Below are 26,745 nucleotides of genomic sequence, written 5' to 3'. Positions count from 1 at the left end.
CATATTTATACATTATCGATTCCAGTCATTTTGATAAAGACTTCAAATTTTCAACATTTATTTCAGTTTGATTATAATATTATGTACCCTTGGCTTTGTTGTGTGTTACTCACTTGTTTATGAGTGTGATCTACTTTGAGATATGTGAGGTTATGTATCATATATATATTGATACACCTCAATTTTAAACAATAGTTAATTTTACAACGAGGGATGGAGGTACAGCATCTCTCAAGGTAGAAATTGTTGAAATCCTGATGAATCTACTGTGGATACAATAGTATACAAGAGGGCTAGAGATCTCACTAGAAGTCCAGGTAATATACTTTAAGGGAGCAAGTCTTATGCAATGGTTCTTTCTTAAGTTTGAAATTTAATGTGGAGAGTTGTTGACATGTTTAGACATGGGGGATGTCATCAGAGCCTTAATGGGGATGTCATAAATGAGTACTCTGTATCGCCAATCATACAGAAATTTTGGCAGAAAACAAATCTTCATTTTTTTTTTAGCCACGAAGTTTACAATATATAATAAATCTTAAAAAAGTTATGTATGATAATAACACTTAAAGCTGAATATGCTCAGGAAATTGAGCTTAGAGATAGTATGAAATTAGAATTTGGAACTTTGATCAAACTTGGTGTAAAGATGGATCACATAGCGGACATCTAGACAAAGCCTTCATTTAGGGAATAGCATCCAGAGTTCATGGTCCATTGTCCCATTGATGCTGGGATCTGGACTTCAAGTTTTGTGTTAAGCTCAGTTTCTAAGAAAAGTGTTGATGTTATTTCATTCAACTTGGAATATATTTTCACTGAACATTGGACATTTCAACACACCCTACAGATTACAATTTTTTTTTGCTCTATTTTTTAGTTAAAAATTTTGATTTGAAAATTATAAAATCTTTATTGCTTCTCTAATTGGTTCACAAATTAGTTTTTAGCTAAATTTGATTGAATTCTGTACATGTAAGACATAATTGTGTTATTTTTGTTAAACCTTATGATTCTGTTGTGTCACTAAAGGCAATGTTTGATTCCTCTGTCTGGGGTCTGATGCTGATATAAGTTTCTGATTGCACTAGGCCAAGATATAAGTTTCTGATTGCACTAGGAAAATTATGGCACAACACTGGTTTGTAATCGTTATCTTGTCAGATATCCCCAAAATGTCCATGAAATCATTCCCTGATAATGTTTGATATTTGGCCAGTGTATTATATATCCCACATTAATGGCTCTATATTTACATGCTGTGTTGCATAATGCCTATATGTCGTTAGTAAACCAAATTGTATTCATGAGACTGTATACTACAATTTACAGTGATATGGTCTGTGTAGGAATACAGCCCCAGGTGTTGCAGGTTAAAACAATGGCCGCCAGTTACTTTCGGCCCAGAGAGCTTTCGAATGGCATTATGCTAGCATTTATTTACATAAGCTACCACAAAAAATAAAGCAACTTCACAAGTTATAAGAGTAAAATTTTATAATAAAAAAAATGTAGTGGAAACAAAATTATTTTAAGGGCTATTCTTCATCTATATGAAATTATCAAATTGTCAATGTCGTCGAACTCACAGGGGCTCATTTCTGAATTTTCAGAAATGCTAGACACGACAATATTAAAAGTCCAGCATTTATTAAAAAATTGTGTGAAAATAAGGCAGTATTGACATGGTTTCTGGTTGTATATGTATACTAGATTTTAGTTTTGTGAAATTGAGCCCCTGTGAAGTTGAACATCATCTTCTAAGTTAGCGAAACTGATGTGACGTGAGGATTAGACTGGAATCTGTTTCAAACGATATATCCTTGGAATCGTTTTCACCGGCTGTCAAGATGACTTTCATTTAGAATTTAAGAGCTGATATTCTTCTGAAAGTAATGTAAATCTAGTCAATAAAAACAGAGTTTCCAAGGAATCGAGTCCATCCAGTGCAATACCCATTCAACGTCACATCACTTCTAAATGATAATCATATACAATTTCGTAGAAAAAACGGCTTTGATTTTAAACAATCAGAAATTATGCAATTGTGAACAATTTGACAATATCTACAAACATATATGAAATATAAAATAAAGTCAAATTTGTGCAAAAACCATTTTATGTGTTTGCTATTGATAACGACATAAGAGACTATATAATTCCTTCTCAAAATTTCGGCTGTTCCGGTATTTGAACTTGAAGACGTCGTTGATAGGGGAAGCGGCAAATTTAAACGTGTCTTAAGCTACAGTAAATAAAGAATCTTTATAAATGTAAATATAAGCATTGAATTGTTAGCAAATGGTAGTACAATGTATACAGTCGATATGAATACAATTTGGGCGACATGAAATGTTTATATTTATCTGTCACCCAAATTGTATTCATATCGACTGTATACTACCATTTGGTAACAGGTAAATGCTTAAATATCAAGTAAATGGCACATGTGTTACAACTTATACAGCGGCATATGCTAATTTTCTTTTAATACGAGCAACAGGTTGGCTCTTTGCAGATTAGCATAAAAGGACAGTGCTTCAGACGGACATGGCTGTCTGGAGTGGTTTTCACATCTACTCTTACCAGGATGGGGTTCAGTTGTTTTTCCTTTATGATCTCATAAAGATGTGTTTGACATGTATGAGGTGTGGGTCATGCTTTATTATGAATGGTAATAGTCTGTTTAATGGTTTTTGATTCGGTTGGAAGCTCCTTCTGTTCAGTTTCTTGCTTTTTGGAAAACTGTATCCAGTAGTGTACAAGGGTATCCACGATCACGGAAATGTGAGTAGATCGACCGCCATGTTTTTCAAAGTCATCTTTGGTGGTGCAAATGCATTTTACTCTCAGCAACTGGTCAAAAGTTATGTTATGTATTGGTGTTTTGGATTGGCTGAATCAGTAGGATTTGTGTACAGCTTAGCTAGTGCTATAAGGGTACCATCTTCCTCTTTGATAGCATGTGTTTTCTTGAAAGTTAATTTTGTGTGTATCCATCTTGTGGGTGATTTTTATGGTTGGATGAAACTGGTTGGAACTGGTTTAGACTTTCCATGAAGGTCTGAGGCATCTCTCGGGAAAAATTATGCATCATCAATGTAGCACCACCACATTAAGAATTTCAAGTTTGCTCTCTGTAGAAATCTCTTTTCAAGATGATCCATGAAGAGGATGGCATAGTTGGAAGCACATATAGTGTCCATGCTGGTTCCTTGTTTTTGAAGATAAAATTTCCCATTGAATTTGGCACCATTCTTTGTCAGAATTAAGTATAGAAAACACAGAAGGATCAAAGTTGGAGGGGAGATATATATACTTTTGATGTTGTCCAGGGCTTCTTTGTCAATTCCGATGACGGCTCCTCTGTGTCAAAGCAGGTTGACAACTCTCTGCATTAAAATTCAGATCTCAGGAAGACTGCCAATGGCACCTTGTTGGACTCCTTCCTTTTAAAGATGAAAATATCCCAGACTTGTTTACTGGTACATGTTTCAGCTTGAAGTCAATGACATATATAATATTTCATAAGTTATGACACCTTATACACAGCTTAGTAGTACAATGTGATGTATATCAGTGTAAACAGTAGCTGTATTTATAATTATATACTGCATGTTTTGGCTGTGGGTGTGAATTAACATGCTTGTACTACAATGCATAACATTTAGCGGTTTCTTCTTTCTTGTCTTTAGCTATGGACGTGCTTTTTGCATGCAACTGTATGTATCTTGTATCAGTAATACATATGCATGTACTAAATGTGATAGCGTTGTGCACATTAGTTTGATTAGTTTGAAGACATAGTATATCAGTTATACTACCAATGATATCTAGCTACAAGTACCTACTTGGTATAATAAGCCCATCAATGTCGTTGTCAGTTAAGGTAATATGCTAACAGATGCTGTATTATTCTGATTGCCAAGAAGTATGCCAAGTCCCTTCTATGTTTAATAGTGTTTAGCTCACTGTGACAAAGTCCAGGGGAGCTTTTACTTAACCCCCAGTATTGGTGTTCCTAGACAGCTATATAACAATGTGTTTACAAAACAGTGTTGTGTCAATACTATTGAGGATACAGCTTAGATATTTGACATAGGTTTACCTTGTAATAAGACATTTCTTTTACTACTACGTTTGTGGACCTGCTGACCTTGAATATGACCTTTGACCTATTTTTGAAAAACCTTTAACCTTGGCCACTGTATGTTTACCCAACGAAAAAGGGCTTTCATAATTGACATGTGTGTCCCTTGTGACAAGACCTTTCTATTGGTTCTACATTTGTGGACCTGCCAACCTTGACCGTTGCCTTTGACCTACTTTCAAAGACTTATCCTTAATTTCAACCCACTCCACAAGCTATGTTGTCTTCTGAAAACTCTTGTTAATTTTTTGTGTTGAAATGGCTCTCCACTTTAGTTTGTTTCTTTTTTATGTTATTTTGCCCTTTATTTGACCTTTAAATGGCAAAATGTTGTTTACTGTTGTATACCTATATGCAGGTTATGGCCTTTGTGTATTGTGCATCACATTGTCTTGTTCACATCTCTGTCTCTTATCATTGTCAAATTTTGTCCCAAAAAATGATTGATCGTAACTTTTGTTTGTACTAGCTATAGGGGATAAGTACAGAAAATCTGTATCGTTAATATTATTGTTAGAATGAAGATGTCAAAGATTTATGTTTTGTTCTCAGGAGGCAGTAAAGATGCTCAACACCCTCCAGAGTAATGCACAGACCATACAGAAGATACGTAAAGAACGGGACTCACTGTCCCATCTGAACATCCCAAACATGGTCAAGTACGCAGAGCGAGCAGGGATTACGGTAAGTCTGGGAAAAAATATAAAATGAAACATCTCTGACCTTGTGTCTTCATTTTAAATCATTATTATTTAAAAAAAAAAAATTGAATGTAGGTACATTTCAGATCTTCCTTTATCATGTAAACCAAAGCATGCACAATTTCCACATTAAAATAAATATATACCCTGGTATTGTAATGTATTGTATTGGTTTTATATCAGTGACTTTTATGTGTAATGAGCATCACATGGTTCGTGTCTTATGTTCCATATGTCATTAAAATCCAGACGATGATGTATACTGAACTACATAATTTACAAATGTCTAGACTTGTTGATATTATCGTTAGTACAATGTATTTTTTTATGGAAGGTACCAATGTGTTTTAAGCTAGACAAAGAAAGTTTTCTGTTTTGAAGATTAATTTTCCTTGTTACAGCTGGATGATATTGACAGCCTGAATGTGATCCATGTCAGTGGTACGAAGGGCAAGGGATCAACATGTGCCTTCACCGAGAGTATCCTCCGCCAGTATGGCTACAGCACGGGCTTCTTCAGGTACAGTTACGGTATATAGTGTTAGGTATAGTGGTGTTAGGTATAGTGGTGTTAGGTAGTATTATTCTAATTAAACCATTGTATCAATGGATTATCTTTACTATGCTTGTGTGGACTCTGTGCACCATGGGTATCCATGCCAGTGTTCGCTGGAATTAACAAATTACCAACAACATTCAGGAATGTTGTGCCTCAAATACCCTTGTAGTCTTTAAATCAATGACTAGGATTAATCAATCACGGCTTTCTGTAATCTATCACAGTTTGGCTATAACATAGAAACCTTTCAGGACATTTACTCCTTATGAAGAAAATTTAGTTATTCATTATGCTAAGTCTTCAATGATTTCACCCTTTAGGCTAAATAAAATTAATTACTTTGAACGTGGGCCAATTTTTATTCCCCCCATCCCGTCCCATCCTTATGCAATGCAACTAGCCAATCTCAGGAACTGCTGAGGTTTTGGTGTCCCAAGTGGCAGCTATGTGTATTTATGTCTTACAGACAATATCTAATTTTAAAAAGAGATGAGGGAGGGAGTTTCAGATTAAAACAGATTGTTTTTTTCCAAACACATCATAATCCATTTTTAGCTCACCGGTTTAAAGTTTTTGGGGCAAGTTTTTGGAAAGCTTGTAAGTCCAAAAGTATACACCTCATGCCCTTCTAAATTGGTTTATACATTAATTAGAGGTCTAGGAGTGATGTTATGGCAAAATCACGCAGAAAAAAAGTGTGATTTTGTTTTGACATTTTACCATTTAGTGGACTTACTATTTTTGACACACTTTAAAGATTTTGGGGGTTAGTTTTGGAAAGCTTATAAGTCCACATCCTTCTTATTTGGTTCATCCATCCATTAGAGGTCTAGGAGCGATATTATGTGACATGCAATTTCAAAATGACATGCTTATATATACATAAAAAATGAATGCATAGTGCGATTGCTGCCGCAGGTGAGCTTTTGCAATCATTGATTGCACTTGTTATAAAAACTGCTTCAAAAGTTCATAATTTATCATGGTTCTTTGTCTCCTGGATAATAATAGGGGAGATTTTTTTTTATTCAGTGAGGAAAAGTGTCAAATTTCAAATGAAAATATCATCCAAACACACAAATGAATTCGAAGACAAGATTTCTCATAAGACACATTATGATTTACATTTCATATGTTTACACTCTTTTATTGTGGTAACAGTGTATATATGTTATAAAGACAGGAATATCATGTAGAATTGATAACTTTCATCCATCCTCAGTTCCCCACACTTGGTAGAAGTCCGGGAGCGATTTCGGATCAATGGCACACCGCTATCTAGAGAAAAGTTCGCACATTACTTCTGGGATGTGTATCACAAGTTAGAAGCATCAAAGGTAAGAATTCAACATGGAATCGAAAAACATTCCACAATGTCAGAAGTAGTCTCCACTTTTAATGATATTTCAATTTGTGAATTATGTTATAGCTGATTATTGAAATAATCAATTATCAATGATAGATCATGGCTTTTAAAGTGATTCAATTTTTTTTCAATTTCTTTATTAACTGTTGGCCATTGGTACGATTCACAACACTAAAAACTGTTGACCCAGGTGAATAAAATGGTCTCAATTCTGTCAGACAAATGACAATTATAATGTTATCTCTATTCTACAGCAACAGCACAATGGAGCTATGCCAGCTTACTTTGCATTCTGTACCATCATGGCCTTCCATGTGTTTCTACAAGAAAAGATTGATGTGGCCATTGTTGAGGTCGGTATCGGGGGCCAGTATGACAGTACAAACCTCATACAGAAGCCTGTTGTGTGTGGAGTTACCTCCCTTGGACTGGACCACACCTCCATATTGGGCAACACCATTGAACAGATAGCCTGGCACAAGGCCGGAATTTTCAAGGTCAGATGTCTTACTTTGTGTACTTTTAATTTCATGATTCTATAAGATATCTAAATCACCTGGTACAAAATTTCTGTAAACTTGTGTCATGGTGTAGATATATTAAGTATTAATGCCTAGAACTTTAACATAAGACCATATGAGGCCAAGAGAAATGACATTTTCCCTGTAATTTGTTCTGTAGGATGATATAAGTATCAATACCTTTTGAGTGATTGTATAGTAAAGCAGATTTTGGTAACATCTCTGATTCACAGCCAGGAGTACCAGCCTTCACTGCCCCACAAGTGTCACCGGCTCTACAGGTCATCAAGGAAAGAGCGGAGGAGATAGGGGTAGGTATCCCAGCCAGTCTCATCAATATTCCATAAATTAAGGAAATTAATTAACTTGAATTTTACTTAGGAAAGCATAACAGAATTTAAGAAATGTTCTTTAAGGAAGATTTTTTCTTTAAATTCTGTCATGCTTTCCTTAGTTATGGAAGGTTGATGAAACTGGGTCCAGATTCTACAACATAATTGTCACATTTTAGCTTGGGGTATTCAGGAAGTTTTCCATTAGTCACTTTACTGTAGGGTTACAATTCACTAAAACAATTGTAACAAGATATAAATACTATTTTTTACAATATGAATTTAAGTATTTGATTAAAATCTTAAAAAAGAATTTTTTTGAATTCAAAATCCTCTGTCCTGACAGTCTCAATTTTGAACTGAATATTATGTTCTGTTCTGTAACCTTATACCCTAATACTTTTTCCATTTTTAAAATTTTCTGTTTTATGTCTTTTGCACTGAAATGAAGTGAAGGTTTTGTTGTTGTTTTTTCATTCATAAGGCAACTCCATGTTTGGTAATAAATTCTATTTCTTTACAGAGTCCACTTCACAAGATAACGACCTTGCAGGATTTAGACTTGCAGGGCAGAAAACTAGAACTGGGTATTGAAGGTACCATGCAGAGGGTGAATGCAGCCCTGGCAATGCAGCTTTCTAAAACCTGGCTAGAGGAAAGGGGAGACAATTCTCGGAAAGAGGACAAGAGAGGTAATAACTGATACTAGGTCAGATATGACTACGTATATGTGTGGGATGTTAGTAGCTAATAACTCCACCTGAAAAACCCAGTGTTAATGAGTTTAGTTATTGTTTCTGATGCTACGCCACCAACAATGTATACATCAAAAATGTATAACTTGGTACCCACTGTATAGAAAAATACCCCCAGAAAAGAAAAAGGTAACAGTATCCAAAAAGTGATTTGTTATAAGTCTGAAAGTTTTGTTCCAAATATATTGGCAAAGTCCTGTTATATAATTTCTGGGGATGCAATTAATTATTTATTTACTTTCAATTGAAAAAAATGAAAAAGAGAATTTCAATCTATTGGAAGGTGGTAATGATATAATGTATGTAACTTTTGATATTATATAGCAATATAAAACAGCTTATTCCGGTTTTAAATTGATCATAAATTCTCATTGTCATAGATGCAGCACCATTAACCCTTTCACCCCAACTGATCATATTGGACTTCAACTTATGAAGGATTGGCAGAGTCCACTAAAGTTTCTTAGGGTTGAAAGGGTTAAAAGTGTCGTTTGGATCTATAAATCATTATCTGTTTGTATATTCTGAAATGGTAACCATTTTGTTACAAGGTCAGAATGGAGTCCACTCCTCTACACCTGAGGCAGGAGATGGCGTCCCATTTATACCAAAGGGTGAGAAATTTGCTGTAACTGAGGAAATGTGTCAGGGTAAGTCAACAGCACAAAATCTGCAGATGAAATATTCCGAGAGGACAGATGATGATTGTTTCAGGATAAATCAAATTATGGGATGATTTAAAACAGAAAAACACCTCAAAATGTGGTGTAATGCTCTTTTGATGTCTACTGTCAGGAACCTTGATGCTGGAAAGACTTGTGTGTATTGTTGATCCCTGTCAAATTATTTAATCCAGTTGGACGGAAACTTGTGTATGTACATGTTGTACCTTTATGTAATATGACTCTATCACCTGTTTAAAATCAGAACATACATTACGTAGCTTGTGTCTCTTACAGGGCTAGCAATGTGTAGGTGGGCCGGTCGAAACCAATCCATAAAGAAACACCGCCTGACCTATTACTTGGATGGAGCTCACACCTTGGAGAGTATTGAGGTATATATTATATAAAGAATATGTTCAGTATGATCATTTATTACATTTTTACAGATGAAATATCAGAAATTACCTGTAATCACCTAATAAGTATGATTCATAGACTAGATAACCTGTATTTAAGTTTGTATCGTTTTACTATCTAACTTAAACGTGAAAACAGAAATTCTTAAGAGACATCATTATTTCAATTAGCATATGGGGGGGGGGGGGGGGGGGGGGGGGGGCGCAGTTATTACTCAGTACCATAACACTTAGGAGTTTGATAAAAAAGAAATTGCCACTAGTGAAAATACAACTTTTGGTATTGACCAATCACAACGGGACTTTCTATTCACTGCATTAAAATCTGCCAATTTTTCAAATCATCTCCAAATAAAGAAAGGAATAAAATAACTTTTTGTTTTGGTGCATGTTAGCTGTATACAATGCATGTTTTACATTTCATACCTATTTGTAAACAAAACCCACTAGATAACAACAGAATGGGTTGAGTAGCTGTTCCAAATGGTGCTGTTTTGGTGTCAGGTGTACCGATAATGACAATAGAAAGATAGTTTTTATTTAGCGGTTGTCATGTTTGTTTTGATACATAGACTTCAGGTTTTTCTATGATTTTCATCTTTAGAAATGAAATAGATAGAAAATGGAATTGTTTCCATTGAGTGTAAATATATTTCACCCGTATGACCAGAGTATTTTTTACTCTTTAGTGATATTCAATTAGAAACCCTTCAATATCCTGCATACATTTCTAGTAATCTTTTGTTGGTATGTTGATATTATACTTCTCCGTCTACAGAAAAACACTTCAGAATGTTCAAAAACAATATCCAATTCTCTTTTGGTGTCTACTGTTCGGAATCCTGAATGCCGGAAAAAATTTTGTGTATTGTTGAAAATGTCCAAATATTTTATCCAGTTGGACAGAGGTGTATGGGATGCTTTTATGTTCCAGCAATGTGTGGAATGGTTCCAGTCTGTGTCAGCACAGGAAGCAGAGACCATTAGGTATATTTTCACTTCATTTCCGATCACAATTAATGTGACCATCTGGTCAAATCCAGATACGGAGAATACATTCACGATACAAAACAACAAAGAATACTGACATGATAACAAAATTGTAATACTGACTCCAAATAGATAAAACATGGGCAAAAATTGAACGAAATTCTAGATTTGCACAGGGATACTTGAAGAAGTACAAGAACAAGACCAGGTGTTCCAGAAGGGGAAGCGTCTTCTGATTCATCAGCGTCACCCTCCATACAAATCTAGGTCACTACGACACCCGTCAAACAAATCCAGGTCACTACAACACCAGCCATAAAAATCTAGGTCACTATGACACCCATCATACAAATCTAGGTCACTATGACACCCATCATACAAATCTAGGTCACTATGACACCCATCATACAAATCTAGGTCACTATGACACCCGTCATACAAATCTAGTCACTATGACACCAGTCATACAAGTCTAGGTCACTACAACACCCGTCATACAAATCTAGTCACTGTGACACCCATCATACAAATCTAGGTCACTATGACACCCGTCATACAAATCTAGTCACTATGACACCAGTCATTCAAATCTAGGTCAAATCCACGTTAAGTAACATACTCAAAACGAGAACTAAGGGAGTGACAACAGAACCACCAGGCGTTACAACAAACATCAAATACTTCTGACTTCATATCACACAAGGATATATTTCTGAATGAGATCATGTTGTCGACCATCAAACATTCTCATGGTCAGCATTAACCTGCATCTCTCCAAACTTTGTGTTATTGATTTTTCCGTCAGTAGTGGACATCATAGAAACTGTTGGAATGTAGAATTCTTATATTCTTTATCGTGTAAAGTAAACATTTCAACAAAGTTTTATACATATATTGAACTTCAATAGAAGAGATAATATTATCACAAAAATGTTATGTTTTAGCTTAGAACATGTTATATTTAGCTCACCTGGTCCGAAGGACCAAGGTGAGCTTATGCCATACCGTTGCGTCCGTCGTCCGTCGTCCGTCGTCCGTCCGTCCGTCCGTCGTCTGTCGTCCGTCGTCCGTCGTCCGTCCGTCCGTCAACAATTGACTTCTTCTTCATAACCACTGATCAGAATTTGACGAAATTTTGTCAGAAGCATCCCTATGGGGTGTGGACTCAAAATTGTACAAATGGTGGGGCTGACCCCCCAGGGGTCTGAGGGGCGGGGCCAAAAGGGGTCAATTTGGCTATATTAATATAAACGACTTCTTCTCTGAAACCAAGCAAAGGATATCGCTCCTATTTGCCTGGTAGCATCACTATGGGGTGAGGATTCAAAATTGTACAAATGGTGGGGCTGACCCCCTGGGGGCCTGAGGGCGGGGCCAAAATGGGTCAATATACCTATATTTATATCAACGACTTCTTCTCTGAAACCAAGCAATGGATATTGCTCATATTTGCCTGGTAGCATCACTATGAGATGGGGATTCAAAATTGTACAAATGGTGAGGCTGACCCCACGGGGGCCTGAGGGGCGGGGCCAAATGTGGTCAATTGGGCTATATTGATATAAACGACTTCTCCTCTGAAACTGAGCAATGGATATTGCTCATATTTGCCTGGTAGCATCAGTATTGGGTGGGGATTCAAAATTGTACAAATGGTAAGGCTGACCCCACGGGGGCCTGAGGGGCGGGGCCAAGAAGGGTCAATTTGGCTATATTGATATGAACAACTTCTCCTCTGAAATCAAGCAATAGATATTGCTCGTATTTGACTGTGAGCATCCCTTTGGGGCCAGGATTCAAAATTGTACAAATGGTGGGGCCGACCTACCTGGGGCCTGAGGGGCGGGGCCAAAAGGGGTCAATTTGGCTAAATTGATATAAACAACTTCTTCTCTGAAACTAAGCTATGGATATCGCTCATATTTGCCTGCTTCAACCCCCGGGGTAGGGATTCAAAACTGTATAAATGACAGAGCTGACCCCCGGGGAGCTAAGAGGCGGGGCCAAAAGGGGTCATTTTTGCAGAATTGATATAAACAACTTCTTCTCTGAAACTAAGCAATGGATATATCACTCACATTTGTATGGTAGCATGGTAGCATGGTCATGGGGTGGGGATTCAAAATTGTACAAATTTTGGGGTTGACCCCCCCCCCCCCAGGGGACTTAGGGGTGGGGCCAAAAAGGGTCAATTTGGCTAAATTGATATGAACAACTTCTATGAAACAGCTCATATTTGACTGGTAGCATCCTTTTGGTTAGGGATTCAAAATTTTATAACGGAAGGAACTGACCCCAGGGTGCAGAGGGCGGGGTCAAAAGGGGTCAATTGGTTTAAACAACTTCTTTTCTGAAACTAAGCAATGGATATCGCTCACATTTGTGTGGTAGCATCAGGGGTTGCGCCAAAAGTCAATTTCATTTCATGGATTAATGCATTTTTGGCATAAAAACCTCACGTACCCATATAAAATGCCTATGATATATTGACATAGCAATACCAGTGACAATATACTTAATCATCATTCTTGTTTCATATCTCATGAAATCCAGGTGAGCGATACAGGCCCTCTGGGCCTCTTGTTTATTGTTTACCTTAAATTTGGGAATTTTCTTTGTAGGGGAAAAGTTGTCAAGGTCATCATATTCAACACAACTGGAGACCGAGATCCGTCTATCCTGATTTCTCCACTCACGGTAAGCACCATCAGGTTGTCATGGTAATCTGTACAATAACTTACATTGTGTCTGGATTCTTAATAAGTATTTTGATAAACTTCAAAAGTTCAGATTTACAAGGTCTGTCCATCTATTGAAAACTGTTGTAATTCAGAGTATAATTTAGAAGTATGAAAATTGTGTTTCTAGCTTAATATGATATGTCACCATGTAATCAAATTTTGTTGTATTTTGATTTTTCACAGGAATGTCAGTTTGACCTGGTTGCTTTCTGTCCAAATATTGCCTTTAGTAATCGTAACACTTTAGGTATGTATAGCGTTGGTTATGTAACTGTGTTCATCCTTACTGTAGTTTTTTAACTTCTGTGGGTTTTATTTCTGTATAGCCAACTAACTAGCTTTTTCACCCCGTAAATGCAGCTTTGTTTAACCGCCTTAACCAGTTTTATTTAACTGCTGTAACTGTAGTTATATTTAACCTATTAACCTGTAACTAAAGTTATCATTAGCTCTTACAGCTGTAGTTATTCAAACCACTAAGGACAGATTCGCTCCCAAAACAGATCAAAAAAGTTTGAAAAAAAAATACACATGATAAAATTTCTGTTTATAGTTGATCATTTTATGAGTTCAGTGACACTAGAAAAATATTTGCTGTTAGTTGTTTTAGGCTGAAAGAAAAAATCTTAACCTAGAAATTCTTTTCTTCATTTGATATCAACATACCCAGTAATTGAACACACTGAAAATCTTTTATGAAAAATTATATTGAATGAACAAAATAGATTTAGGTGTGATAACTAATAGAGGATTTGTTATAAGGTATTAATGTTTATGATACTGTTGTCTGTGAGTCACAATATCATTTAACTCATTGTTAAGATATCATTAACTCATTGTTAAGATATCATTAACTCTGTGGTAAGATATCATTAACTCTGTGGTAAGATATCATTAACTCAGTGTTAAGATATCATTAACTCTGTGGTAAGATATCAGTAACTCTGTGGTAAGATATCATTAACTCTGTGGTAAGATATCAGTAACTCTGTGGTAAGATATCAGTAACTCTGTGGTAAGATATCATTAACTCGGTGGTAAGATATCAGTAACTCTGTGTTAAGATATCAGTAACTCTGTGGTAAGATATCAGTAACTCTGTGTTAAGATATCAGTAACTCTGTGTTAAGATATCATTAACTCAGTGTTAAGATATCAGTTACTCTGTGTTAAGATATCAGTAACTCTGTGTTAAGATATCATTAACTCAGTGTTAAGATATCAGTTACTCAGTGTTAAGATATCAGTAACTCATTGTTAAGATATCAGTAACTCTGTGTTAAGATATCAGTAACTCTGTGTTAAAATATCAATAACTCTGTGTTAAGATATCAGTAACTCAGTGTTAAGATATCAGTTACTCAGTGTTAAGATATCAGTAACTCTGTGTTAAGATATCAGTAACTCTGTGTTAAGATATCATTAACTCAGTGTTAAGATATCAGTAACTCTGTGTTAAGATATCAGTAACTCTGTGTTAAGATATCAGTAACTCTGTGTTAAGATATCAATAACTCTGTGTTAAGATATCATTAACTCAGTGTTAAGATATCAGTTACTCAGTGTTAAGATATCAGTAACTCATTGTTAAGATATCATTAACTCAGTGTTAAGATATCAGTAACTCTGTGTTAAGATATCAGTAACTCTGTGTTAAGATATCATTAACTCAGTGTTAAGATATCAGTAACTCTGTGTTAAGATATCATTAACTCAGTGTTAAGATATCAGTTACTCAGTGTTAAGATATCAGTAACTCATTGTTAAGATATCAGTAACTCTGTGTTAAGATATCAGTAACTCTGTGTTAAGATATCAATAACTCTGTGTTAAGATATCAGCAACTCATTGTTAAGATATCAGCAACTCTGTGGTAAGATATCAGTTACTCTGTGTTTAGATATCAGTAACTCTGTGTTAAGATATCAGTTACTCTGTGTTAAGATATCAGTAACTCTGTGGTAAGATATCAGTAACTCTGTGGTAAGATATCAATAACTCTGTTAAGATATCAGTAACTCTGTGTTAAGATATCAGCAACTCTGTGGTAAGATATCAGTTACTCTGTGTTAAGATATCCGTTACTCTGTGTTAAGATATCAGTAACTCTGTGTTAAGATATCAGTAACTCTGTGTTAAGATATCAGCAACTCATTGTTAAGATATCAGCAACTCTGTGGTAAGATATCAGTTACTCTGTGTTAAGATATCAGTAACTCTGTGTTAAGATATCAGTAACTCTGTGTTAAGATATCAGTAACTCTGTGTTAAGATATCAATAACTCTGTGTTAAGATATCATGAACTCTGTGTTAAGATATCAGCAACTCATTGTTAAGATATCAGTAACTGTGTTAAGATATCAGTTACTCTGTGTTAAGATATCAGTTACTCTGTGTTAAGATATCAATAACTCTGTGTTAAGATATCAGTAACTCTGTGTTAAGATATCAATAACTCTGTGTTAAGATATCAATAACTCTGTGTTAAGATATCATGAACTCTGTGTTAAGATATCAGCAACTCATTGTTAAGATATCAGTAACTCTGTGTTAAGATATCAGTTACTCTGTGTTAAGATATCAGTTACTCTGTGTTAAGATATCATGAACTCTGTGTTAATATATCATGAACTCTGTGTTAAGATATCAGTAACTGTGTTAAGATATCAATAACTCAGTGTTAAGATATCAGTTACTCTGTGTTAAGATATCAATAACTCTGTGTTAAGATATCATTAACTGGGTGTTAAGATATCATGAACTCTGTGTTAAGATATCAATAACTCTGTGTTAAGATATCAGTAACTCTGTGTTAAGATATCAGTAACTCAGTGTTAGATATCAGTAACTCATTGTTAGATATCATTAACTCAGTGTTAAGATATCAGTAACTCTGTGTTAAGATATCAGTAACTCTGTGTTAAGACATCATTAACTCAGTGTTAAGATATCAGTAACTTAGTGTTAAGATATCAGTAACTCTGTGTTAAGATATCAGTAACTCTGTGTTAAGATATCATTAACTGGGTGTTAAGATATCAGTTACTCTGTGTTAAGATATCATTAACTGGGTGTTAAGATATCATTAACTCTGTGTTAAGATATCAGTAACTCTGTATTAAGATATCATTAACTGGGTGTTAAGATATCATGAACTCTGTGTTAAGATATCATTTACTCTGTGTTAAGATATCATTAACTCCATGTCAGAGATATCAGCAGTTCTTTGTTAAAATATTGACTCTGTTAATTTGGAAGTAGAACCTATATCAATTGAATCCATGTGTGTTCTAATGTTTGGTAGGAAAGAATGGAGGTAAGATAACTCTTCCTGTTGAGCTTATCTATCCCTGCAGTCACACAACGTATCATATGGATCTATATCATTATCACTTGTTATTCAGATCAAATTCTATTCCATATCAGGCTTATCCACATCAGCTATTGTATCTTCATAATCATGTTAGAGCAAAAGTCATGTCTCATCTCAAGTCATATCAGTATTTACAAAACTAATGTACTGCTTTCTCAATTCTAGTCACTGTAGCAAATCAGTGTATCTTTTCTCAATATATAGAGACCTTACCAAACCAATGCATCTCTTTCTGAGCTCTAGCCAACTTACCAAACCTACATACCTCTATCCAAATTTCATCTCAAAATCTCAAACCAGATTTTCACACCAACATTTATTCCATTCCCAACTCCATGTCATCACCAGACCGACTCCTTATCCAAAAATCAAACAAGGATATCTACGTTGAAGTACAATCACTTACTGTGAACATCATCAGCACTGTATGTGATACTGCATTCTATACTAAGGTCATCTGTCCACGGTTACTGATTCAAGGTGTTGGTGATCACAGCTATATACTCTGATAATGCTAGTATTAAGTTATATTCATACTCATCTAAGTCTTGTACTACAAACATACATATTTTATTGGTAATATTGTTTTAACCATTTTCATGTTGGAAATATTCTGCTAAATTGTGCTACATGTAGTTTCTGTGAATTGTTTTGTGTTGTGAGTATTGTTTGAGTATGCCAATTTATCATGTAGCAAATCAGTACTAAAATTTTAGTCCATCTAAAATAAGAATGTTTACATTACCTGAATACAGATATACACAAAAGGCGTCCTTAGCTTAATGGTCGATGTCAGTGATGGATACTGTTCCACAAAAGGCGTCCTTAGCCAAATGGTAAATGCCAGTGATGAAATACTGTTACATAAAAGGCGTCATTAGCCTAATGGTCGGTGTCAGTGATAATACTGTTACATAAAAGGCGTCCTTAGCCTAATGGTCGAGGTCAATGAAGAATACTGTTACACAAAAGGCGTCCTTAGCCTAATGGTCGATGTCAGTGATAATACTGTTACACAAAAGGCGTCCTTAGCCTAATGGTCCATGTCAGTGATAATACTGTTACACAAAAGGAGTCCTTAGCCTAATGGTCGATGTCAGTGATAATAATGTTACACAAAAGGAGTTCTTAGCCTAATGGTCGATGTCAGTGATGAAATACTGTTACACAAAAGGCGTCCTTAGCCTAATGGTCGATGTCAGTGATGAATACTGTTACACAAAAGGAGTCCTTAGCCTAATGGTCGATGTCAGTGATGAATACTGTTACACAAAAGGTGTCCTTAGCCTAATGGTCGATGTCAGTGATGGATACTGTTACACAAAAGGCGTCCTTAGCCTAATGGTCGATGTCAGTGATGAATACTGTTACACAAAAGGCGTCCTTAGCCTAATGGTCGATGTCAGTGATGGATACTGTTACACAAAAGGCGTCCTTAGCCTAATGGCCGATGTCGGTGATGAAATACTGTTACACAAAAGGCGTCCTTAGCTTAATGGTCGATGTCAGTGATGGATACTGTTACACAAAAGGCGTCCTTAGCCTAATGGTCGATGTCAGTTATGGATACTGTTACACAAAAGGCGTCCTTAGCCTAATGGTCGATGTCAGTGATGGATACTGTTACACAAAAGGCGTCCTTAGCTTAATGGTCGATGTCAGTGATGGATACTGTTACACAAAAGGCGTCCTTAGCTTAATGGTCGATGTCAGTGATGGATACTGTTACACAAAAGGCGTCCTTAGCCTAATGGTCGATGTCAGTGATGAAATACTGTTACACAAAAGGCGTCCTTAGCCTAATGGTCGATGTCAGTGATGAAATACTGTTACACAAAAGGCGTCCTTAGCCTAATGGTTGATGTCAGTGATAATACTGTTACACAAAAGGCGTCCTTAGCCTAATGGTCAATGTCAGTGAAGAATACTGTTACACAAAAGGAGTCCTTAGCCTAATGGTCGATGTCAGTAATGAAATACTGTTAACCATAAAACTTTGGCAGAGTATCTACTGATTCACCTTCATGGTGGTTTTGTTTTGTTTTACATCCTGTTAACACTGTTTAAGGATAAACCTTCACAGTGGAACTAATTATATATAGAATATTTATAGGAAAATGTGGGCTTATACTTGTTTTCATGAAGAATTTACTCTCCTGATAACGGTCAAAAAAGGCAATGAAATCAAAATTCACCTGGTAAACGTTATTTCCAGAAACCAAATGATGCCATGCAGAATCAGAGTAGTACTGTATCAGATGTGTCACCACTCATATTGTGTCGTTAATTTTATTTTCTGTCCCAAATCAAAAGAACCCCAGATATTAAGATAAGTTGGATCACAGTCCTTTATCTCCAATGCAGGCACTTACATCTGGAGGAAATTCTTTTTCTTGGAGGAAATATTAGATGGTTATGTAAACTAATTTTATATATTAAAACCAAATTACAAAGAAAAAAACATTTTTTCATAGTTGCATAATTTGAGTAAACCAGCTAGGTGATTGTGCTTGTGGTGTGCAAGTCTGAGCTTTGTCACAGCCCTAAGTGTCATTCCTTGGTTGTGGTATGTCATGTCACTCATTAAGCTTTGTATGTACATGTATAAAGGGATACTGTATCATATAGTATTATTGCCTGAACTATCATATCAATTAATATCATGTTACAAATTTTTAAAACCGTTTTCAGAGAATTTATTTTGAAATATTAATGGGAAAAAAACATGCTGCCAGAGTTGAAATTCAACTCTCTTATGAAGAAATTGATTTGAGAATTTTCCTTTATTTTTCATGAATATAATTTTATACTTAATTATACATTTTGAATGGAATCTTGCACATATATCAATTTAATATTTATACCATTTATTAAATTTGTTAAATATTTCAAATGACACTTGAGTAGGAATTACATAAAGTGTTGGTATATCTCAAATCATTTAATAAATTCCATTGATAATACATTGACAAGATCTTCAATGCAAAGTCTCAGCAACACTGTATAAAGTTTTCTGTGTCTTCTTAAACTTTGAATTTGTTTAAACCTAAAATTTGTTTTGAATAGACAAAAACTAGAATTTATTAGAAGTTGACAGAACTTGATACTAGAATCTGTTTCAAATAAACAAAACTAATCAATACTGGAATTTGTTTTAGATTGACAGAACACAATATTATATTTTGATTTAAATTGGCAAAACTGATCAATACAAGAATTCATTTTGAATTGACAGAACTTGATACTTGAATTTGTTTTAAATCAACAAATCTCAATACTAAGATATGTTTTAGATCAACAATACTCATTGCTAGAATTTTTTAAATTGACAAAACTCAATACTAGAAATTGTTTTACTTGTATTTGTTTCAAATCAACAAATCTCAATACTAAGATATGTTTTAAATCAACAAAACTCAATGCTAGAATTTGTTTTTAAATTGACAAAACTTGATACTAGAAAATGTTTTAAATTTACTGAAACTTAATAGATTTACATAGAATTTATTTCAAATGGACAAAACACAATACCAGAATTTGATTTGAAATTGATAAAACTAAATACTATCACAGTGACAGGTGACATTCAGTGTAAGATAATGTTCTCTTTATGTTTGTAGATCTCACCAACAATACAGTCACCACAGAGAGCCAGCATTCCAGGTGTCTCCTAAACAAGGAATGTTGGACCAAAGTTCATCTGTCCAGGACAGCCTCGGCAGCCTTGTCAGATGATGTCACCGACCATTCTTCTAAACGTGCTTTTCAAAACGGGAACGTCAATGGACAAACAAACGAGTCCAACAAAAGATTTAAAAAAGACCAAAGTGATGTTTTATCAGGAGCAGTAAATCAAAATTCCTCAGGATTGCCAAATGGTGTTTCTAGAGATCATGAAGATAGTCTTTCAGAATCTGTGATAAATGGAAAATCTGACGAAACGTCCATTCATAAGTCATGTGAACAAAGCAACTGTGATAGTCAATCCAAGCTTCCTAACGAAGCTGATGTCCTTTCTGAAGTATTTCCCTCTATATATGATGCTGTTAAGTGGGCCACTCAAGGTCGTGAGCCGTTGGTTGATGATGACCATAAACTTGACTTAAACCAGATCCCTGAAGACCTTCGTGACCCTGCCCATATACAGATCCTGATCACAGGAAGTCTTCATCTTGTCGGTGGGGTGCTTAGGGCAGTGAGCCCTGACTACAACTCCTAGTGCCATGACAGTTCCTAGTCTGTGCATGATAGGAAGTTTAATCCTTGGTTATTGGGCTGGAGACTTTACTTCAATGTGGCAAGGAAATCGTAAAAGGTTGTACAGGATATCGGAACAAACTACAACCTCGGTACATGGCAGAAAATTGTAAAACCAGAAGGAAGGTTTCTCACAGGATGACAGAGGGACATAATTTCCTGTTTCACTATTACAGAGTTATGGCTCTTTAAAAATTTTGATACAAAAGGTTGTCTCCGAGTTAAAGTTGTAGGATTACTCACGATACACTGCCTTGTGTGTATTATGTAACACTAGCAGATATACTGATAACGGCATGCACAGGTCTTTTGTATGTTTATCTTAGAGCAATGTTCATTTCATAATTCCAATATGAAATTGCATCCAAAAAAATGTTTTAGTTGATGTTTTTAACTCCGGTTTTGTAAAGGACAGTACCGATACTCCAAGTCCTGCCGAGATTGGTTCTCCTTTGTATTATATCACAAGGCGACAGAAGAGTTATGTTATAGATATGGCAATCATTGTTTAGTATTAAAATGGAATTAAAGCTTTAAGTTTCTAAAGGGATAATATATATCATGAAATGATCTCTGTGTTTATCAGTGGTTTTCATGGCTGATTTTAGGAACCACAAAATGAATTGATAAAATTTAACTGAAATACTGTACAGTTGTTGTTAAACGTCATGAGAGTAATTATATAATATTTCATGGTTATCCTGGCCAGTCAAAACTAGTTCAAAGATATGTTTTTCACACAACACTGCCTTGTAAACATTTTGCAATAAACAATGAAATTACTTTTGTGTGTATATGTTACCCAGCAAATACTAATACATATATACTAATATGTATATAACATAGTAGCACAAATGACGAAGGAAAACAACTTTTTGACGCGTGCCCTGACCGGGCATATATATACTAATATGTATATATTATATGCTTCATGGGTATATATAAACATTTGCTGGGTATATATTTGTGCTGTAAATGAAATCCCCTATAAATATACCAACTCTACAGTACTATTTGTAAACATGGGGTACACACAAAAGTTTGTAAATTGAAACTATCTGAATAGCTTGAAGCCACAAAAGAAGGTACTCTTCACTTGAATATTTTATGTTATACAGCAGTATTGTATTGATGGGAGAGGAATATATAAAAGCTCTAAGCTTGTATGTATATCCAGGTAAATGTATACATATCATTGTTTGCTTTGTTGAAAGAAATATTTTATGAATATTTAAGTTTTTAATTTTGAGGTACTGACACTTTTAATCAATAAAACTGATTTGTTTGTTAGTTTAATGAAGTCGTTGAAATGGTTAAACAGTATCTCTCTTAATTAGTATCATGTATCTCCAAACTTTGGGATGTTATATTGAGCCATGGAAGTCTAGCCACCATCATTCCTACCTCAGACCTGGGTCAGTTGTGTGACAGGTTGTTAGAAAAACGGGAGAACAGTCGTCCAAAACACAAGTTTAAGTGGGACTATAGACAGCCAGATAGCAGAAAACTGATGATGTACAGGAACAACTGGATTGGTGGGGGATATTGAAACTTTAAACCACACTGGATAGGGACTCATAGCAACTGAATGATGAGAATGGAAACTGAAATAGTGGATGCTGAATGATTGGACAATACAGGCAGTTTATTTATGCACACAAACTGGTTCATCTTTCTCAAGACTCAACAGTTTGGACATACCATTTTATGAAACTGGATGTATAAATAAAGCCTTCGTCAGAAAGTGAAACATCACTTGGTCCATCCTTATTTCAGAAACAAACAACTCTGGTAGAATTTATTGAACCAGGGGGGACTTGATATGGAGAAACTGGGCTGTTGTTGGAGGGACGATTTGACAATAAGGGCTGGATATTTAGATGACTGGGCTGATGGGAGCCAGACTTAAAATATGGGACTCAACTACATGTAACGACCCTACTTCAATAGTGTTACCATACACAATAGATTTACTTTGTAGTATATATACAAGTGCCATTGATGCCGACAAAAATGCTTTTTTACATATACATACCAAAGAATTTATATTATGTTTTATTTTCATCTGGTTGCTATCAGGGATTTCCTATGATCATCTCGCTAAGATCCTTATAACACGACTCTTTGTTAACGTTGATCACACTGTATACTTGTGAAAGATCATTGTACTTGTAAAAGATCATTGTACTTGTAAAAGATCATTGTACTTGTAAAAGATCATTGTACTTGTAAAAGATCATTGTACTTGTAAAGATCATTGTACTTGTGAAAGATCATTGTACTTGTGAAAAATCATTGTACTTGTGAAAGATCATTGTACTTGTAAAACATCATTGTACTTGTGAAAGATCATTGTACTTGTGAAAGATCATTGTACTTGTAAAAGATCATTGTACTTGTAAAAGATCATTGTACTTGTGAAAGATCATTGTACTTGTGAAAGATCATTGTACTTGTGAAAGATCATTGTACTTGTAAAAGATCATTGTACTTGTAAAAGATCATTGTACTTGTAAAAGATCATTGTACTTGTGAAATATCATTGTACTTGTGAAAAATCATTGTACTTGTGAAAGATCATTGTACTTGTAAAACATCATTGTACTTGTGAAAGATCATTGTTGTTTCTTATTTTACCAGCTCCTACGGTGAGTGATAAGTACGATTTTACAGAGGTAGTTATGTGTTAGATCTCGGCGTTCCATTATACATTGTACATCTTTAGTCTCCAAAAGTGGTGCTGAATAGCAAATTGACCAAGTCATCTGGTGGAATTTATTGTGTTAAAATAAACATCTTGGAGGTTGTTTGAAGTCTCTGGATGTAATGATTTGGCTAGATTATACTCATTCCATATTTTTTATTCTGCTGAACAATGGTTTTAAAAATGTGTTTATCCCAGATGATTGTGAATATTTGTGAAAATTTGCAGACAATTATCGGTTATCCAAATGTTCAAGTTAATTATCTTGATATACGTGTGATCTTTTGTGTTCATGTCAAAGTGTGCATGCAGTACAGTACCTGTCTATAATGACCACTCACAGGAAAAGAGAAAAGTGCCCTTTCTATACAGGTTCATTTACAATAAATTCATTTACATTGGGAACAAAAACATGTGGTCTTAATAGACAGGTTATTGTTATAAACAGGTGGTCTGTATAGACAGGTTATTGTTATAAACAGATGGTCTTTAGGGCAGGTTCAACTGCAATAGATTTTCCTGATCAATTACTGTGTAAATAGCTACTACGACTCCTTAGACGGTTTAAGTGAGACAGAATCAAACATCACCGGAATTAGAACCTTTTATAATGTATTACATTCAGACGAATTTTGAGAAGTTTTAAATACAGAAATTTTTAGTTAATATTAGTGTTTGCTTAAAACTGAAATGCAAACTTTATTTATTTTACAACAATGATGAATTGAGTTATATCAACTGATATAATTGATCTTTCTTTGTTGTGTGAATGGATGCGTGCAAGGAAACCGGAGTACCTGGGGAAAATTTGTGATCATGCAGATTACCCCATATTTTTTAAGAGGGAATCTAAACCTGGCCACCTAGGTGAAAGGCCAGTATGTTACTACAAGTCTGCGCCACCCGACCACTCAGGAAAATCAAAATTTAATTTTTTTAAATCTTAATTTTTTGTGTTCAAGTGGGATAGGTAACACAGATCATTACTTGTAATTATCCCCTCGCGACAAAAGTCGGGGAGGGGATATAGCGCGTTCCGTTCGTACATATGTTCACTTTTTGTCAGCGCTCTTGCGACTTCATTTTTGAACGGATTCTGACCAAACTTCATATATGGGTCCAGCATGGGAATACCTCGAACGAGTTCGTGTTTCAGGGTGCCAAGGTCAAGGTCACCGTTACTATTTATAGAAAATCTTTGTCAGCACTCTTGCAACTTCATTTCTGAACGAATCCTGACCAAACTTCATATATGGGTCCAGCATGGGAATACCTCGAACGAGTTCGTGTTTCAGGGTGCCAAGGTCAAGGTCAGCGTTGTTGCGACTTCATTTTTGAATGGATCCTGACCATAATTATAATAACTATCAGGAAATGAAGTTGCTAGTGTGATGCATAACCAGATACTGTTGAATGCATAACAATATATACCATATTTATCTGGCAATGAGCCCATGCCTGATAATAAGCCCATCCATGTCTATTGCAGTTCAGTGCAAATGACAACTGATGTTATTTCAATGTCCTGGAATAACCCCGCCCTCCCATTTTGCGTCAGAGTTCATGTGTTAGCACGGGAGGGGATTTGTATCGTTTGCGATGCCTTGTTCTTGTTACATTAAGGACTATGTTTAGTTTGGCTGAACATATTTGAACATATTTGTTTGGTTGAAGTACATGTACATTGTACATATGAGATGTCAGTTATGTTATTAATAAGTAGGTGTTGAATATTTGATCGACAGGAACAACATAAGCTATGCAAATATGATCATGAATAAATTTGTTGAAAATCTTACTTTGTTTTGTTTTTGCTCCCCAGTTAGGTTGACTGAGATTTTTGCTCCCCATTTAGGTTGACTGAGCTTATACTAACCCTGGTATTTGGTGTGACATGCATCCGTCATAACTTTATCTAGAATCTTCCCTTTTAGCACTGCTAAAATTTGACAGGAATATATATTATGGTATGGTATTGTCCTTGGTCCGTGTAACACTTAACAATTTCAAAATTCTAAAATGTTTTAGAATTTTAGATTTTTGACCAAAAACTTATTTTTTTTTTTAGATTTTTGACCAAAATTCTAATTTTCAACTTTCAAAATTGTTTTGAGTTTTTAAATTTTAAAGTTTTTAACCAAAATTCTAAAATTTCAAAACTGTTTTGAGTCTTAAGATGTTTAAGTTTTTTCGCGACTTTGAGTTTTTGGATTTTTAGACCTTTGCCGTTCCAAGTTCCAAAACACCAAAACTCGTTCCCTGACCCTGTTAGACATGCTCATCACACTATACTGACTGATAGTTTGTTCACTTCCTAATTTTGAAGGTCTGCTGATGATAAATCAAGCATTTGGATATATCGTATTTAAAAAGGAAATAATTATAAAAAAAAATTAAGAAAAACATAAGCAATAATTTCGGTGCTAAAAATACTACAAACAAAATAAAAACATGAACAACATTTAATTCATAAAGTAAACAAAATTTCTACCTAAACAATGTATAAAACCTAATACATTTTGTACAAAGAGTTCTGTAGTTTGCTAATAAATATGATGTATTTTGAAAATACCACAATATGCATACATAGACACACAGAAAATTAATGATAAATAAACAAGTACATAAACTCACAACAGTGCATGTCAACTTATCACAATGTATGGTTTGGCACAATTAAGGGATACAAAACAAACACAAAAAATTTGTCCAAGATTTGTGAGCTGGTTGTCCAGGATATGTTGGACACGGCTGTCAGGGCCATGTGACCTTTTAGTTTTGTCAGTGAATGTTTGGAAGCATTCTTTGGGGGGTGGGGAAACACATTGAGGCTAGTTCATTACATTTGTGTACTGATCCTGGATAATGCAAGAGTTACACTCACTTTCACTGTCTACACCCCTGGAATATGTCATGGCAAAATTGAAGGCACTTAAGCTATTTGATTGGTGTCCCAGGAGGGAAAAACCGAATCGGTCGCTAAGCTGGAGCATTTCTTTTGAAAAGAGAGACAACTAAGTTCAAATCAAGTTAATTTAAAAGTATATAGTGACCGCAAGATTCATTTGATGCACATAAAAGAATCAAACTAGTCTTTTAGTCTCAGCCACAAGATGGCGCTGACGAAGCCTTTGATTTTGCCATATGGCATATTCCAGGGGTCCAGAAAATGAAAGTGAATGTTACAACCGGAGTATCAAGGATGTTGTGTAGC

The 26,745-nt window shown here is 35.1% G+C and overlaps 1 protein-coding gene across 3 annotated transcripts in view; it reads left to right on the top strand.

Annotated features, from left to right (window-relative positions):
* Positions 1-23,528, top strand: part of LOC117321993 (folylpolyglutamate synthase, mitochondrial-like) — a 29,352-nt gene extending 5,824 nt beyond the window's left edge. For 2 of the 3 annotated variants that reach the window (XM_033876674.1, XM_033876671.1), the window contains 13 exons: positions 4,703-4,834; positions 5,253-5,371; positions 6,633-6,747; positions 7,031-7,273; positions 7,531-7,608; positions 8,153-8,321; positions 8,936-9,034; positions 9,344-9,441; positions 10,400-10,452; positions 13,077-13,152; positions 13,380-13,443; positions 16,502-16,513; positions 20,191-23,528. In XM_033876674.1, coding sequence (XP_033732565.1) covers positions 4,703-4,834; positions 5,253-5,371; positions 6,633-6,747; positions 7,031-7,273; positions 7,531-7,608; positions 8,153-8,321; positions 8,936-9,034; positions 9,344-9,441; positions 10,400-10,452; positions 13,077-13,152; positions 13,380-13,443; positions 16,502-16,513; positions 20,191-20,789 — 1,857 coding nt within the window. In that variant the 3' untranslated portion in view covers positions 20,790-23,528. The remainder of the gene's footprint in view (positions 1-4,702; positions 4,835-5,252; positions 5,372-6,632; positions 6,748-7,030; positions 7,274-7,530; positions 7,609-8,152; positions 8,322-8,935; positions 9,035-9,343; positions 9,442-10,399; positions 10,453-13,076; positions 13,153-13,379; positions 13,444-16,501; positions 16,514-20,190) is intronic. The other variant, XM_033876673.1, reaches the window with a different exon arrangement.
* The last annotated feature ends 3,217 nt before the right edge of the window (positions 23,529-26,745 follow it).

This window comes from Pecten maximus, chromosome 2 (genome assembly GCF_902652985.1).
Source record: "Pecten maximus chromosome 2, xPecMax1.1, whole genome shotgun sequence".
Classification (NCBI taxonomy): Eukaryota; Metazoa; Mollusca; class Bivalvia; order Pectinida; family Pectinidae; genus Pecten; species Pecten maximus.
Note: the sequence above shows the minus strand (reverse complement) of the source record. Positions and strands in the feature narration are given on the sequence as shown.